Source organism: Pagrus pagrus (assembly GCF_965226575.1).
Source record: "Pagrus pagrus genome assembly, chromosome: 1".
NCBI classification, from domain to species: Eukaryota; Metazoa; Chordata; class Actinopteri; order Spariformes; family Sparidae; genus Pagrus; species Pagrus pagrus.
This window is the reverse complement of record NC_140185.1, coordinates 27588462-27600876: the sequence shown is the minus strand read 5'-3', so window position 1 is coordinate 27600876 and position 12415 is coordinate 27588462. Positions and strand designations below refer to the sequence as shown.

Here is a 12415-nt window from a genome sequence, read left to right as displayed (position 1 = left end):
TGTAATTGACACTTCTTTTGCCATTTGAAAAGTGAAACTCTTAACGTAAAGCAACATTATGTGGACAGTTGGTATTGGGTGCAATTTGGTGCTCCCACAGTTGCTGAGTGCATCACCACTGTCGTAAATTCAAATCACAGGTTTATGTAACAATATTATCAGATGTAATTGCCGATGAGCTAAGCAGCTAGCGGCAGCTAAATGTAGCGGTTAGTTTAGCAACAAGTAAAGCTATCTGTCCATCAGTAAACGCCAGAAAACATCCTCTTCATGACATAAAAAGCATTATGCACATCTCATGGGGGATTCCCTCTGAATGACAGACACCATTCACCCCATTACAAATCACTGAACTATTATGATTTTGAAGTAAGATAGCTACATAATGTTTTTTTTTATGTTTTGCTAAATCAGTAACAACCTGGTAGTTCACATGGGAATAGTCTAAATAAGACTTTACGTGTAGCTGTGTTTTATGTACTTCATCCATCTGCCACAAAAAACTGCAGGAAATCGGATGAACACTTAAGACAGTTTTGTTAAAAAACTTTATTGTGTGATGATAAGGCACAAGGTCATATTATCTGTTTGCTGACTTCTGGCTCCAATAGACATACTGTATAAATAGCACGTATCACTGATGATGTATAACCCACCCAACACACAGGTCAGAAACACAACAGATGCATTGTTGTTAGCATACAGAATGTTGAGGATCATAGAAAAGTTTGGAGGTGGCAGGAAATTATAGATCATCTTCTTCCACGGAGGAGTTCCTCTTTAAGCTGAATTTCACACTGATGTTCTGTTACATACAAGAGCAGCAGATGATGTCCAGCCCACTAAATGAGGAGTGACATCACTACAATTGTGATTTAATCCAGTGGGAGTAAAAAACAGTTTCCCCATCGCTGAGTCTTTTCACATTCATCAGTGTGTCCTAAACTGTCTCCAGCAGGACGCACGCACTATGTGGGTTTAATCTGTGTGTGTTGATCCGAGCCGAAGTCCTGCTTCCAAATGAACTCGGGGCAGTACTTGTCGTCATGGTTACAGCTATCAGAGCATGCGTAGACAGCCAGCGTCCCCCAGTCGATACTGGCTCCTGTCGAGTCCACACACAGACTGTTTAACAGCTGGGGCATTACCTAAAGACGCACATACATGATTATTACATTAACTTGGCTTGTTTTTCCCATCACCAACCTGCATACACAACTTATACACATGGCACACAAGAACAGGTTGCCATTCAAGACTGTTGTGAGTGAAAAAAAACAGGGAAAAAAGGAATGAACAGTAGTGAGAAGAAAGAATATAGACCTAGGTAAGTCTTTAAGAGGTAAGATTACAGCCAGTGACTACCTGAAACTCAAAGATCCTCTTGGCACCACAGGTGCATGGTGGGATGTCCTGATCAGATGGGATGTGCTGAGAAGAAACCCACAACGGAGAGCCCCCTCGACTGTAACGCACCACCTGAACATGACAAAACACTATGAGCAAAACACAATTTGCGTTCATATAAGCCCTTTTCCATATTTTCCTTTTTTTTCACCTGGTGTGGCTCTGGTGCGATCTTCTTTTTAAACCTCTGGAACACTTTGTTGTCTTCAGTCTCATGCATAGCCATATCTTCCAGGTCCGTCTCTGCCAGCGCTGAATAGAGAAAACAGAGTCAGGATATGAAGGAAAACATTTCATATTTTTTTCTTTTAATACACGCCACCAGTTGTCAGACATAACTGAAAGCTTACTGTCTGCTAAGGAGGGACAATCCACACCCCCTTGCTCTTCTTCCTCTTCAGCCTCCTTTGTGTCTCTCTCTTCCTCCTTGTCTTCCTCCTCTTCCTCAGGCTCAGTGAGCAGCTCAGACTCGGGGAAGAGGAAGGGAGAGGTTGTGACAGTGGACGCTTCTATACAGACGGAAAAAAGACATAACCCAGACATTACGCCTTCTCGGTGGCAGGAACTGACAGAAACTGACAAAACACACAGTCCAATGCATAACACACACCTTGGCTGCAACACTCCTTCTTGTGTGCGTGTTTCCAGTGGAGGGTCTGGTGGTGTTTTCCACAGTAGCTTACAGAGTGACAGCGGGAGCAGGCTTTGCTGCCGGGGCAACCGCACACCCAACATAGTTTAACTCCAGAGACGGACAACACAGTCTGGTCCGAATCAGACTCACTGGGGGGTTCATCCTCTGAGACAAAAAATCACAAGTTAGTAAATTTAATCTTTACTACTGTATCGTCTCAATGCTTATATCAGTTCTTTAACAACTACACGTACTGATAAATGACAGCTTTCAACTAAACTCTGCTTTACGTATGTAGCACTTGATAGTATGAGGTGATGTTATCCTGGCAAAATACACAAACCTGATGGAGGGTTGAAGGGGTAGAACTCATTCCTCCGAGGTATCTGACTTCTAAAAACTGAAAGAATAAGAAGAGAAAACACAATCTGTCAGAAAAATGTCAGAGAGGATCTGCAGAAAGGGGGAGAATGAAATAAAGCAAAGACTGGAGACTGAAAAGAAGATTTTAAGAAAGGTGTCAGATATTCTTTCCTGTGACAAAAAACACAACAAACTTCAAACACTAATGGTTACCTTTCACACAGCGGCTGTTGTTGCATGTGTAGCACTCGCGAGTTTTGCAGCAGAACAGAAAGAGCGTTCGGTGGAAACTTCTGTCCTGGCCGGAAATAGGTGCATACACCTGAAAGGAGGATGAAAGAAGGTGAGTAAACAGAAGAGTTCAAAGTTATAAAGCAGCTCAGCCAAGCAGAATCTAAAGCTGTCACACCAAGAGACACCTTATCTGAGTTTTATAACGAATACATCATATCTAGTTTTATAAAGGACAAGTCTCAGATGGGCTAGGCTAGAAGTGAACTACTTTATCTGTGCTTAGATTCATTTTATTGTTATTATTCTTATTATATTAAATTTATTCCACTACCTACTTTATTGGCACATTTACACTGGATAATATCCACCTGCAGGACCAAAGCTGAGCTTTAGCAGCTTTTATTTACTGTATTTATTTATTTATTTATTAATAATCATCTGTGAAGCAGCTCCAGTGTTTCCTCGCTGACAACCTTGTTTAAGTCAAGTTAAAGGTGCACTATGCAGTTTTGAGGAAGAAATTTTAATCGACTTATTTTTTTATGCCTAAGCAAACTAAATGAACAAACTCCTCAGTTTCATGACTCAATAAACAAACTGACAAACAAAATTTCATGCTGTTTTGCTTTGTTTATATTTGGCGGACCCTGCCACCTTTCTAGCTTCACACTGGGGACCTTATTTTCCTCTGAGAACGGTTTGTTTATTCAGTTAAGGGAAACATAATTATTTCTGTGTTTGGTTTATGACCTCATTAATATTGTAAATATTAAAACTCTGACTTTGAATTTATTCTTCAAAACTACATAGTGCCCCTTTAAAACTGAGCTCCCCTGAAACTCAGTGATGTTTATGTCCCTCCCTTCTCCGGGACACTAACCTGCATGAGGAAGGCCATTGGCAGGCGGCAGATCTCACACTCCAGCTCGGGCACTGAGGGCAGGCCTCTCTGGCTGAGCCACGCCGGTTTCCCCCCGACTTTACTGGGGAACTGCGGGGACAGGAGCCGCCACGGCTCGGCCTCCTCCAGGAAACCCAGCACCACCTCCGCCGGGGACCTGCTCGTATCGCCGGACATGTTGGAGGGCAGCTTATCTGTCCGTCAGTCGTCCAGGCTGTGTGAGTAACTGTCAAGCAGAAGGAGCGAGAAGTCTCTCCATCACAAGCACAACACATGAAACGCAGGTGCGGTTCAGAAAAGGGTCCGTGTGGAAACACTGATCAGCCGGTGTTTGTGTCCGTGTCCCTCGTAGCTCTCACTGTAGAAATATGACGGTATACATTTTAAAGACTCGTCTAGATTCATATGATATGTGGGGAAACATGATGTTTAGTCGCTTGCCTGAAAACCCGAGACCCATAAAATATAGTATTTGTTAAAATGCCGTGTCTTTTTCACTGTGTCCACTAGATGGCGCACATGTCCCATCTGTCTGTCACTGGATGTAAATACATTGACACAGAGTTAATACGTTTGTATTTATATTTGTCTTTTTATGTAGTTTTTCCATTTTATGATATGTTATACTCCACTTAAAGGGGCATTACGTAGTTTTGGAGAAGAAATTCATACTTCATACTTACAATATTAATGAGGTAATAATAAAAACTCAACTCAAACTTTTCTATCACTGGATAAACAAGCTGTTCTCAGAGGAAAATAAGGTCCTCAGAAAACTGTTTAAAGCTAGAAAGTGGCAGGGTCCGCCACATATAAACAAAGTGAAACAGCATGAAACTGTGTTGTCCTTTAAGGTCGGTTTGTTTATTCAGTTTATTCAGTCATGAAAACAAAGATAGTGCACCTTTAAAATCACGAGGATGTGACATTTGTTGGGGTCTGTAGGCTACCAAACAGCCGTGTTGTCAGTCTCCGTGTAAAAAGTAGTCTAATAAGTAATTTATTACTCTACGCAGACAGTAAAATTGTAACGTAATACATTACTTTAAAATGAATCTGGAGAGCAAGATGTGTGGGTCAGGGCATCTCTGCAGCACTACAGGACCTCATTATAATGCTTAAATGCTTTAAATGATAAAAAAAAAAAAAGGTTATTATTATTATTATTATTATTATTATTATTATGGGCTTGATGACTTTCTCTCTCTCTCTCTCTCACACACACACACACACACACACACACGCGCTGTGATGTCATCTGAAGGGGAGTTTGGGACGGGGCTGTTTGTCCATTGGATGACTGGCCGGACACAGACTCCAAAAAACGGCTAGCGTTAATTGAACCCCCGCTCTTTTAATCGGACTTTGACTCATATCTTAAACGAACCCTGACTCTTGAAATGGACCGAGCTTCAGCTGTGAGCTGTGAGCCGGTGAGCAGACGTTCAAACTTTTGCTGATCCAACTATGGAAACTAAGAAGAAGCGGCGACAACACAGGAGTCAGTTGACAACCCGCTCTGTAACGTTAGCCCGGCAGATAACGGAAGAATGGACGATGTGAAAACTGGACCAAACCGGGACTGAGTGTCCTGCCCGGGTCTCCACCAGCTCCATGTCCCCCTCCTCTCCGTGCCAGATGCCACAGCGGGGCGATGGAGGCTACAGGCCGGCACCGGTGTCCCCAGCTCCGCCTGTCCCGCCGAGGAGGGTCCGGAGCAGGGACAGGGGCTCCGGCAGGACGCGGCGGTCCGGGGCCGGGGCCGGGGCAGGGTCAGCGGGAGCCGGAGCAGCGGAGAGGCGGGTGAAGTGTGTGCTGGTGGGGGACGGAGCCGTGGGGAAGACCAGCCTGGTGGTCAGCTACACCACCAACGGCTACCCCACAGAGTACGTCCCGACCGCGTTTGACAACTTCTCAGGTAAGAGATGGACTTCAGTTATGTAATCAATCAATACAGATGTATTAATGATCAGGTGACTGTGGGAGATACACATCAGAGCTTCACCACACAATGTCCGAGTGACCATGTGGTCATTAAAGACATTTTCAGTTGGTCATAGACTAGCGATCTCTAACTTTTCTGATAAATTGTACTATTAATAATAATATATTGTTATTTATGACATTATAGTGGTAAGCTGTGACAAACAAATGTGTGATTTATGACTTTTTGAATGGCTTAAACAAATGTTCAGTTATCAAACAAAACAGATTAATATCCTGTGGATTTACTGTATTAACTTTAAAGAAGGTGAATAGTTCCCATCAGGTGTCATCAGACTGCCATAAGAAAATAATTGGCCATGTTATTTATGGTGTGTGTGTGTGTGTGTGTGTGTGTGTGTGTGTAGCGGTGGTATCAGTGGATGGGCAGCCAGTCAAACTACAACTCTGTGACACAGCTGGACAGGTCAGTGATGTCAACACACACACATCAGCCAGCAGCATTTCCTGTCGTATTTGTGTTTGAAACAATGCCTGAGAGAGAAGGAAGCGATGAGGAGGGAACAATCTTCTTTCTTTCTTTCTTTCTTTCGTCCTTCCTTCCTGCTTTCTTTCTTTCTTTCTTTCTTTCTTAACTGCAGCTGTTTGTCTGAAATGAATACAAGAAAAACTGTGATTGAGATGTAACTGGTTAGACATAGAGCGAATGTCTACATTAAAACAAGTCATAGTTATGACTGTTTAAACACATAAGATATAAATAGAATTTAATTGAATCAGAATAAAATATATTAGGGATCAGACAATATAAGATTTTATCTTGAATCCTGATAAAAACCGTCAGGATAAGTTGATCATAGTGACTTTGTCTAATCGGGACAATCGTAATTGATGAATATCCTCATGAGTGACTCAAAAAAGATGTCTAGCTCGTTAACATACAGTCCTATATTGACTTCCTGATTGATTTTGAATTGCGATGAGGGGAGCCACTTTGGCTGAAGGCTCAGCTTGCCAGTTGAATCCCCCACAAAAAGTCAACTGTGTAATAACTAGAAACTAAAGAACGACAGGCAGAAGAGGCGCAGGAGGAAGGTTTCTGCCCTGCGGACCAACACAACGTCTAATTTGCACTCCCATCTCTGTGACCACCATCCACCACTCTGTCCGCTGAGCACTTTGTTGTTCACTACAACACAATGTGTAGCCTGTCTGTGATGAAATGAAAATATTTGTTCCTTTTTCGTAGATTATCCTGGTAATATCGTGAATAATCAATTAATTGTGACGTGAAATTTTTAAATCATCACATGCCTAAAGTATATAAACACTCAGAAGTAAAGTCAATACTGTTGTGAGGTAGCTGTTTCTCTGTATCAGTGTGTTTTCAGATATGAGGACAGATTGAATGGGAGGATCACAGGCAGAGGAAGGATGGAGTGGGAGATCAAGGGGAGAGACAGGAAGTTAGGGAGGAGGTTAGAAATATCCTCATAGTTAATTTTCCGTCATGACAAACAAATCACTCAGTAACAGCAGTAATTTTACTAGGTGTGACAGGACTGTGATGACGTTAATCACCTTTTTTTTGTCCCCATACTTCACAACTGAAAAATCTCTACGATATCTGTGTCATCATCTCTCCCGACCTCCCCAGGATGAGTTTGACAAGCTGCGGCCTCTGTGCTACACGAGTGCAGATGTGTTCCTGCTGTGCTTCAGTGTCGTCAGTCCCGCCTCCTTCCAGAACGTTCCTGAGAAGTGGGTACCAGAGATCCGGAGACACGCCCCCTTCGCTCCGCTCGTCCTCGTTGGGACGCAGTGTGACCTCCGAGGAGACGTCAAGGTGGAGGAAACATACTCCGGGCATCACTTACACGTGCATGCATCCGTCCATGTCTCATGCTTATGTTTGTAATTATTAGACGTGTGAACACGTTGACTGGAAGCCTCATTAGAGTTGCATGAAATCAAAGAGATTGCTTTATGGAACAAAAGTGTCTCAACATACATGTCGCCTCGTCCTTTTAGGTTCTCATTGACCTGGCTAAGTACCGGGAGCGACCGGTGGACCCAGCAGACGCCCGCGACTGTGCGATGGAGATTGGAGCTGTGACCTACATGGAGTGCTCTTCACTGACCCAAAAGAATTTGAAAGAAGTGTTTGACACGGCCATACTGGCCAGCCTGCAGAGCTGCAGCTCCCATAAGCACCCGAGAGGGAAACAGAAGCACCGGAAAAAGCAAAGGCAGACGCCGGACAAGATGAAGAGTCTGTCCAAGTCATGGTGGAAAAGGTACTGCTGTGTGGCCTAGAGCAGACCAGCGATCAGTTTGGGTCAGATTCTGATTCTATGTTGACTTTCTCCTGGCCTGGATTCAGCTGGGTTTGGGTCCTGCCTGGACTTGCTTTCAGTTTGGGTTTCTCTATCTAATGGATGTTGAGCAGGACCTCGACTGGACTGTGGCTGGGAACCAAAGTAAGACTGTCACGGATCTAAAATGTTAAACTTTGTGTCTTTGTTCCCAGAGGAGTTTTAGTCTTATTGTGAATGAGATTTACTACTGAACCCAGCCTGGTTCTGCCGTGTCCTTTTTTTCAAACCTGGCTTGAATCATAGCCTCCCTCCAGTATGAGCCCCCCTGCCTCTTACTGGAGTTGAAACTTTCATGGGACTAACACAAGACCCTCTTCGTGTCATGGTGGACGTGACAATGTGTTTATGACTGGACCGGTCCAGATTTAAACAGGAACAGAAGCTTTGGTTTCCTTGTCTGTGTTTAACACATACATTGGAATAGGGTTTAGCCTGGTGTTCTGATAAAAAAAACCTTTATGTGGCCTTGTTAGGTCGACTCAAGAGGAGCTTGACTCTCTGCAGTCTTTGCTTGTTACTGCCAATGGCTTCCAAACGCTACTTTTCTAACTTCTAGCTTCTAACATCTGTCTGGTTTCCAGCACTCATGATTAAATATTAAATCACTGGATATTATTTAACTCAGAATTTAAATCCAGCCCACAGAGCCTCAGTTTCATAACTGGGATCATTGTCGCTCTAATGAAAGAGAACACTTTATTAAGCAGCTCATAATTGTGGTGCAGTATATAAATCTAATCTGAAACCTCAACTTTAATTTTAGTCTCGATCTGAACTATTTATGGAAGGTCTGGCTTGGTTTATCATTGCGGTGTTCTTCATGTCCTTGCGACTGTTTGGCCCAAAATGAAGCACAGTGAATACGTTTGGTGAGGCTCATTCTTCAGGCTCTTATCGTATCCTATTTGGTCTTTTTTCCCCCGTGCGGGTACAAAACCATTCTTGCCTTAGTCAGAAATAACACTTCCTTGTTTCCTTCACTTCAGCGATATCTCCAAAACGTAATTGGAACATGATACCTGACACATGTCTCAGTACGAGCAAAAGATTATGAACAAAGAAGCGACTGTCTGAATTTACAAGTTGTATCATTACTCAACACAACACTCATGTAGGAGTAAAGTTTCCATCGGTAGCCGTTGGTTGTTCATCATCCTCTTCTACTCCACATTAGCGCTGAAGGACTCTGCAGTCTGCGCTGTAGACATATCATATGATTTGGTTAAACAAAAATCTTTGTACTGTGGTGATGGACTGCAGTCTGGCACTTGACCTTAATCTGGCAGGAGCACATTTAGTAATTTTAGTGTTTTTCTCCTCTTCATCATGACCACATGGTCCCACAAGCCAAAACTTTGCTCAGTTTAGACACTAAGTGACTTCTTACTGGTTCAAGGCACGCAAATACTATATTGGTTTCAGAAATTTGTACTGCTTGACGTGTGCTTGATTTATCTTTCCAGACACTTACACAGCCTTAAGTGTGAGCACTTTGCATGTGTTTACATTTACAAAATGGAATTTGTTTTTGTTGGTTTGTCAGAAAAATAACTCTGACTGACTGAAAAACAAAAACAAAGATGGGTTTGTCTCTTAGCTTTCAATGCAATTGTGTATCTAAGACTGTGAACTTTGACTTATGTACATATTCAGTGACATCTATTCCCAGTCGTTATGACCCATAGTTTGTTTCATCATGTTTTATTTGCTCTGAGTTTGTTCCTTTTACCCAAAATATGATCTTCCGCTTCATTACATCGGTAACCACTCATCGTGTCTACCATTCTGCCTCTGGAGCCTGTGTTCTCTCCAGTAGATTAAGTTTTGCATGTTGTAAAGCAGAAATAAAAAGACGAACTATCACGCAAACTGTGTGGCTGTCAAACACTGAACTGCCACACCTTCCTTTGTACACTGTAGTAACTGAAACCAGAACAAACCCGACAGTTTATAAGTATTTTGCTGCAGCGCATCTGAGCTGCTTTTTCTACGTGAGCCGCTGCAACAGAGAGGAAAAAGGGTGCGACCGCTGTGCAGTCTGCCATTATTTACTGCATATACGATGTAATTATTCATATTGATCAGACAAGCACATAAAGTGATTTTCACTCTTGCATTCCTCAGCCCCAGGCCAATCTAAACTATGACCTAAACTCCTGTCAGAGCCAAGTTAAACCTTTGTATGACCACTAAAAGTTATAGACAAGGTTCAGGGTTGACGTCTTTATAGTGTTCACTTTCTCAACATTTCATTCGACAAATAATAGATTGTGCTTTTGTTCCACACCAGTTATTTTCTGATGAGATTCCCAACAGGGCTCGGGTGAAAACCCTGTTAATTTGGCAGACGTGAAGCCTTTTTTCCGATCCGTTGTCTTCCTTAAGAGCAAGAGAAAATTACATCTTTCTCGTGTGGCTCACAGTCAGTTGTCTCCTGGTGTGAAGTGGAGTAGGCTGTGGTGTGCCTTCACTCAATGAATAATAATTCCCTTGAAATGTATCTGTACTGTGAACATTTATGATAACGTTTATGTTTATTTGAGCAATCTGAGGTTAAACAAAACGTAGTCTGCCAGAGCTTGCATGGTCATTGCAGAGGATTTGCACAATCCTACAGACCGGTGTGGAATACTTTCACCCCATAAACTTACTACTTTCATTTAAACATTTCTATTACGCACGATTAAGTGTCCCAGGCTTGATATCTGCACCAAGAGACTACACGTTGTATACTAATACATGTCCATACAGTGTTTTTCTCTTTAGAAAATTGTATGTGCCCGAATGTAAAACTGACCGTTAGTGAAGCTGTTTTCTGCTGAAGACGTTACAACTGAATGGGTTCACTGTGTCGATGTTGTACTCAGCAAATGCATTGTTACTCGCCGGGGAAAAGGCATAATAAGTTGCTTGTCTTGCTGTTTGTGTGCAGTCTTGGCTGATGATGGATTTAAGTAGGGTAAAGGTCACGCAGACCCTTATGATAGCTGGCATTTCCTCTGTCAGGTCACGAACATTTATGGAGAGCGTAGTAGAAGTTTCTCATCACGGTGGATTTGTGTGTTTCTGGCCTTAAGAAACAGAGTAAACCTATTTTTTAACTATTTCTCATAGTTGCTAGAATAAATGTTGCCAGTGTACATTTTCTGCAAACCATGGACACGTTGCAACTTTACGTTTCTTTTGGTTCAGTTTCCTATTTTATTGTGTGACAGCGCTGTGTTTATGGTCTGGTTAGGTTTACACACAAAAACTACTTGGTTAGGGTTAAGTGTTTCGTTCACCACTAGTGATGAATTTCTTAATAAATGATTAATTGGCTGCCTTCACAATTGATTATCGATTTATTATTAACAACATATTTCCAGACAGATTTCCATTAGAAAACAACCGATGTGCGTTTTGTTTTATTTTCTTATTTTTTAGACTTTTTTTAATGAGCACACATTTGTCATTTGTAATGAGACACTTCTTGAAGTATTATGCACTTTTTGGCAATTAAATTTTAATCATTTAAATTCTTAACAGTGGTTTATGGATCATCAACATCCCTTGTCACCACAAACAAGTCTGGAAATTGTCCTGAGGCCTCTTTCAAATTATCCAGTGGCGTCACACTTACAAATGTTGAAACAGTCTTGGACAGCGGTCACTGGCTTGGCTGCCCTTCTCGCCGAGCTGTAACTCCACCGCCACCCCCTCCTCCTCCCGACATGAAAGTCGGCCCATAAACATGTAATGTGATTTGACACGTTTTGTAGAAGCATGATACGATCAGCGGTTTGCAGAAACACTAACTGCCAACATTTTATTCTGACGACTGGCCTGTTAAAACAGCATGACTGATTTCAATCAGTTAAACAAGAGAACAATATCTAGCATGTTTCTCATGAGGACTGGAGGACGACTCCATCTTTGTTTTGGCTCTCATCTCTTTATCAAGACTATCAATTAATCTCATGCCACAATCCTTTAAAATGACTCAACTTCCGGCCACAAGCGATATTGTTAGGTTCAAAACCATAGTTTAACAGCAACACACGTAGGGAAGAGTCCTGAAGCCAGCTTCCTCAGTACTGTTTGTTTACAGCAAGTTAGCAAACATAAGTGAACAAAAACTACCAGAGCAAGTAAGGCTGCAGCAGTAAAACTCCTCTGAGTGTACTGAATGGAACAATGGTGCTTGTTTTTAACTTATGAATTCAACTTTTCTCACTATTATTCTTTCTTCGGTTGGCTGATCCACAGTATGACGATGAACGACCTTGTAATGTCGAGCGGACGGGTCTCTGAAAGTGAACTGTTGTGTATAAAGACAGTGAGAGAAGAGACGTGGTGGTGACTGTCCACCAGATGGTCAGAGTATTGGGCTGAAAGGTTTTGTTGAAGGTTAGACAGAAAGGTTTGGGACGGATGTACTTTGATTTTTGCTGTTGGACAATATAAGTATGAGACACTGTGGGAGATTTCAAAGATACATAGTTGCTGCGATGGCTGACTTCAGTTATTGTGATTAAGTGAGTGAAGATATGCAACAGGCATCCAAACCAGTGT

General features: G+C 42.3%; 2 protein-coding genes across 2 annotated transcripts; one reads left to right on the top strand and one right to left on the bottom strand.

The window, feature by feature from the left end:
- Nucleotides 1-529: 529 nt before the first annotated feature.
- Nucleotides 530-3854, bottom strand: pdcd2 (programmed cell death 2). The gene is made up of 8 exons (XM_084347933.1): nucleotides 3519-3854; nucleotides 2618-2726; nucleotides 2385-2441; nucleotides 2018-2206; nucleotides 1758-1916; nucleotides 1559-1659; nucleotides 1366-1479; nucleotides 530-1148 (listed from the first exon to the last, which is right to left on the bottom strand). Exons 1-8 carry the CDS (start codon nucleotides 3714-3716, stop codon nucleotides 969-971), a joined length of 1107 nt encoding a protein of 368 aa, XP_084204059.1. The 5' UTR covers nucleotides 3717-3854; the 3' UTR covers nucleotides 530-968.
- Nucleotides 3855-4809: 955 nt separating this feature from the next.
- Nucleotides 4810-11947, top strand: rhoua (ras homolog family member Ua). The gene is made up of 4 exons (XM_084364696.1): nucleotides 4810-5457; nucleotides 5891-5949; nucleotides 7141-7329; nucleotides 7515-11947. Exons 1-4 carry the CDS (start codon nucleotides 5154-5156, stop codon nucleotides 7797-7799), a joined length of 837 nt encoding a protein of 278 aa, XP_084220822.1. The 5' UTR covers nucleotides 4810-5153; the 3' UTR covers nucleotides 7800-11947.
- Nucleotides 11948-12415: the final 468 nt, after the last annotated feature.

Coding starts and splice junctions, on each gene's coding strand:
- rhoua (XM_084364696.1), top strand. CDS start 5,154: ATGTCCCCCTCCTCTCCGTGCCAGATGCCACAGCGGGGCGATGGAGGC. Junction 5,458..5,890: donor CGCGTTTGACAACTTCTCAG/GTAAGAGATGGA, acceptor GTGTGTGTGTAG/CGGTGGTATCAGTGGATGGG. Junction 5,950..7,140: donor TCTGTGACACAGCTGGACAG/GTCAGTGATGTC, acceptor CGACCTCCCCAG/GATGAGTTTGACAAGCTGCG.
- pdcd2 (XM_084347933.1), bottom strand. CDS start 3,716: ATGTCCGGCGATACGAGCAGGTCCCCGGCGGAGGTGGTGCTGGGTTTC. Junction 1,660..1,757: donor TTGTCCCTCCTTAGCAGACA/GTAAGCTTTCAG, acceptor TTCTCTATTCAG/CGCTGGCAGAGACGGACCTG. Junction 1,480..1,558: donor TCGCACCAGAGCCACACCAG/GTGAAAAAAAAG, acceptor TGTCATGTTCAG/GTGGTGCGTTACAGTCGAGG.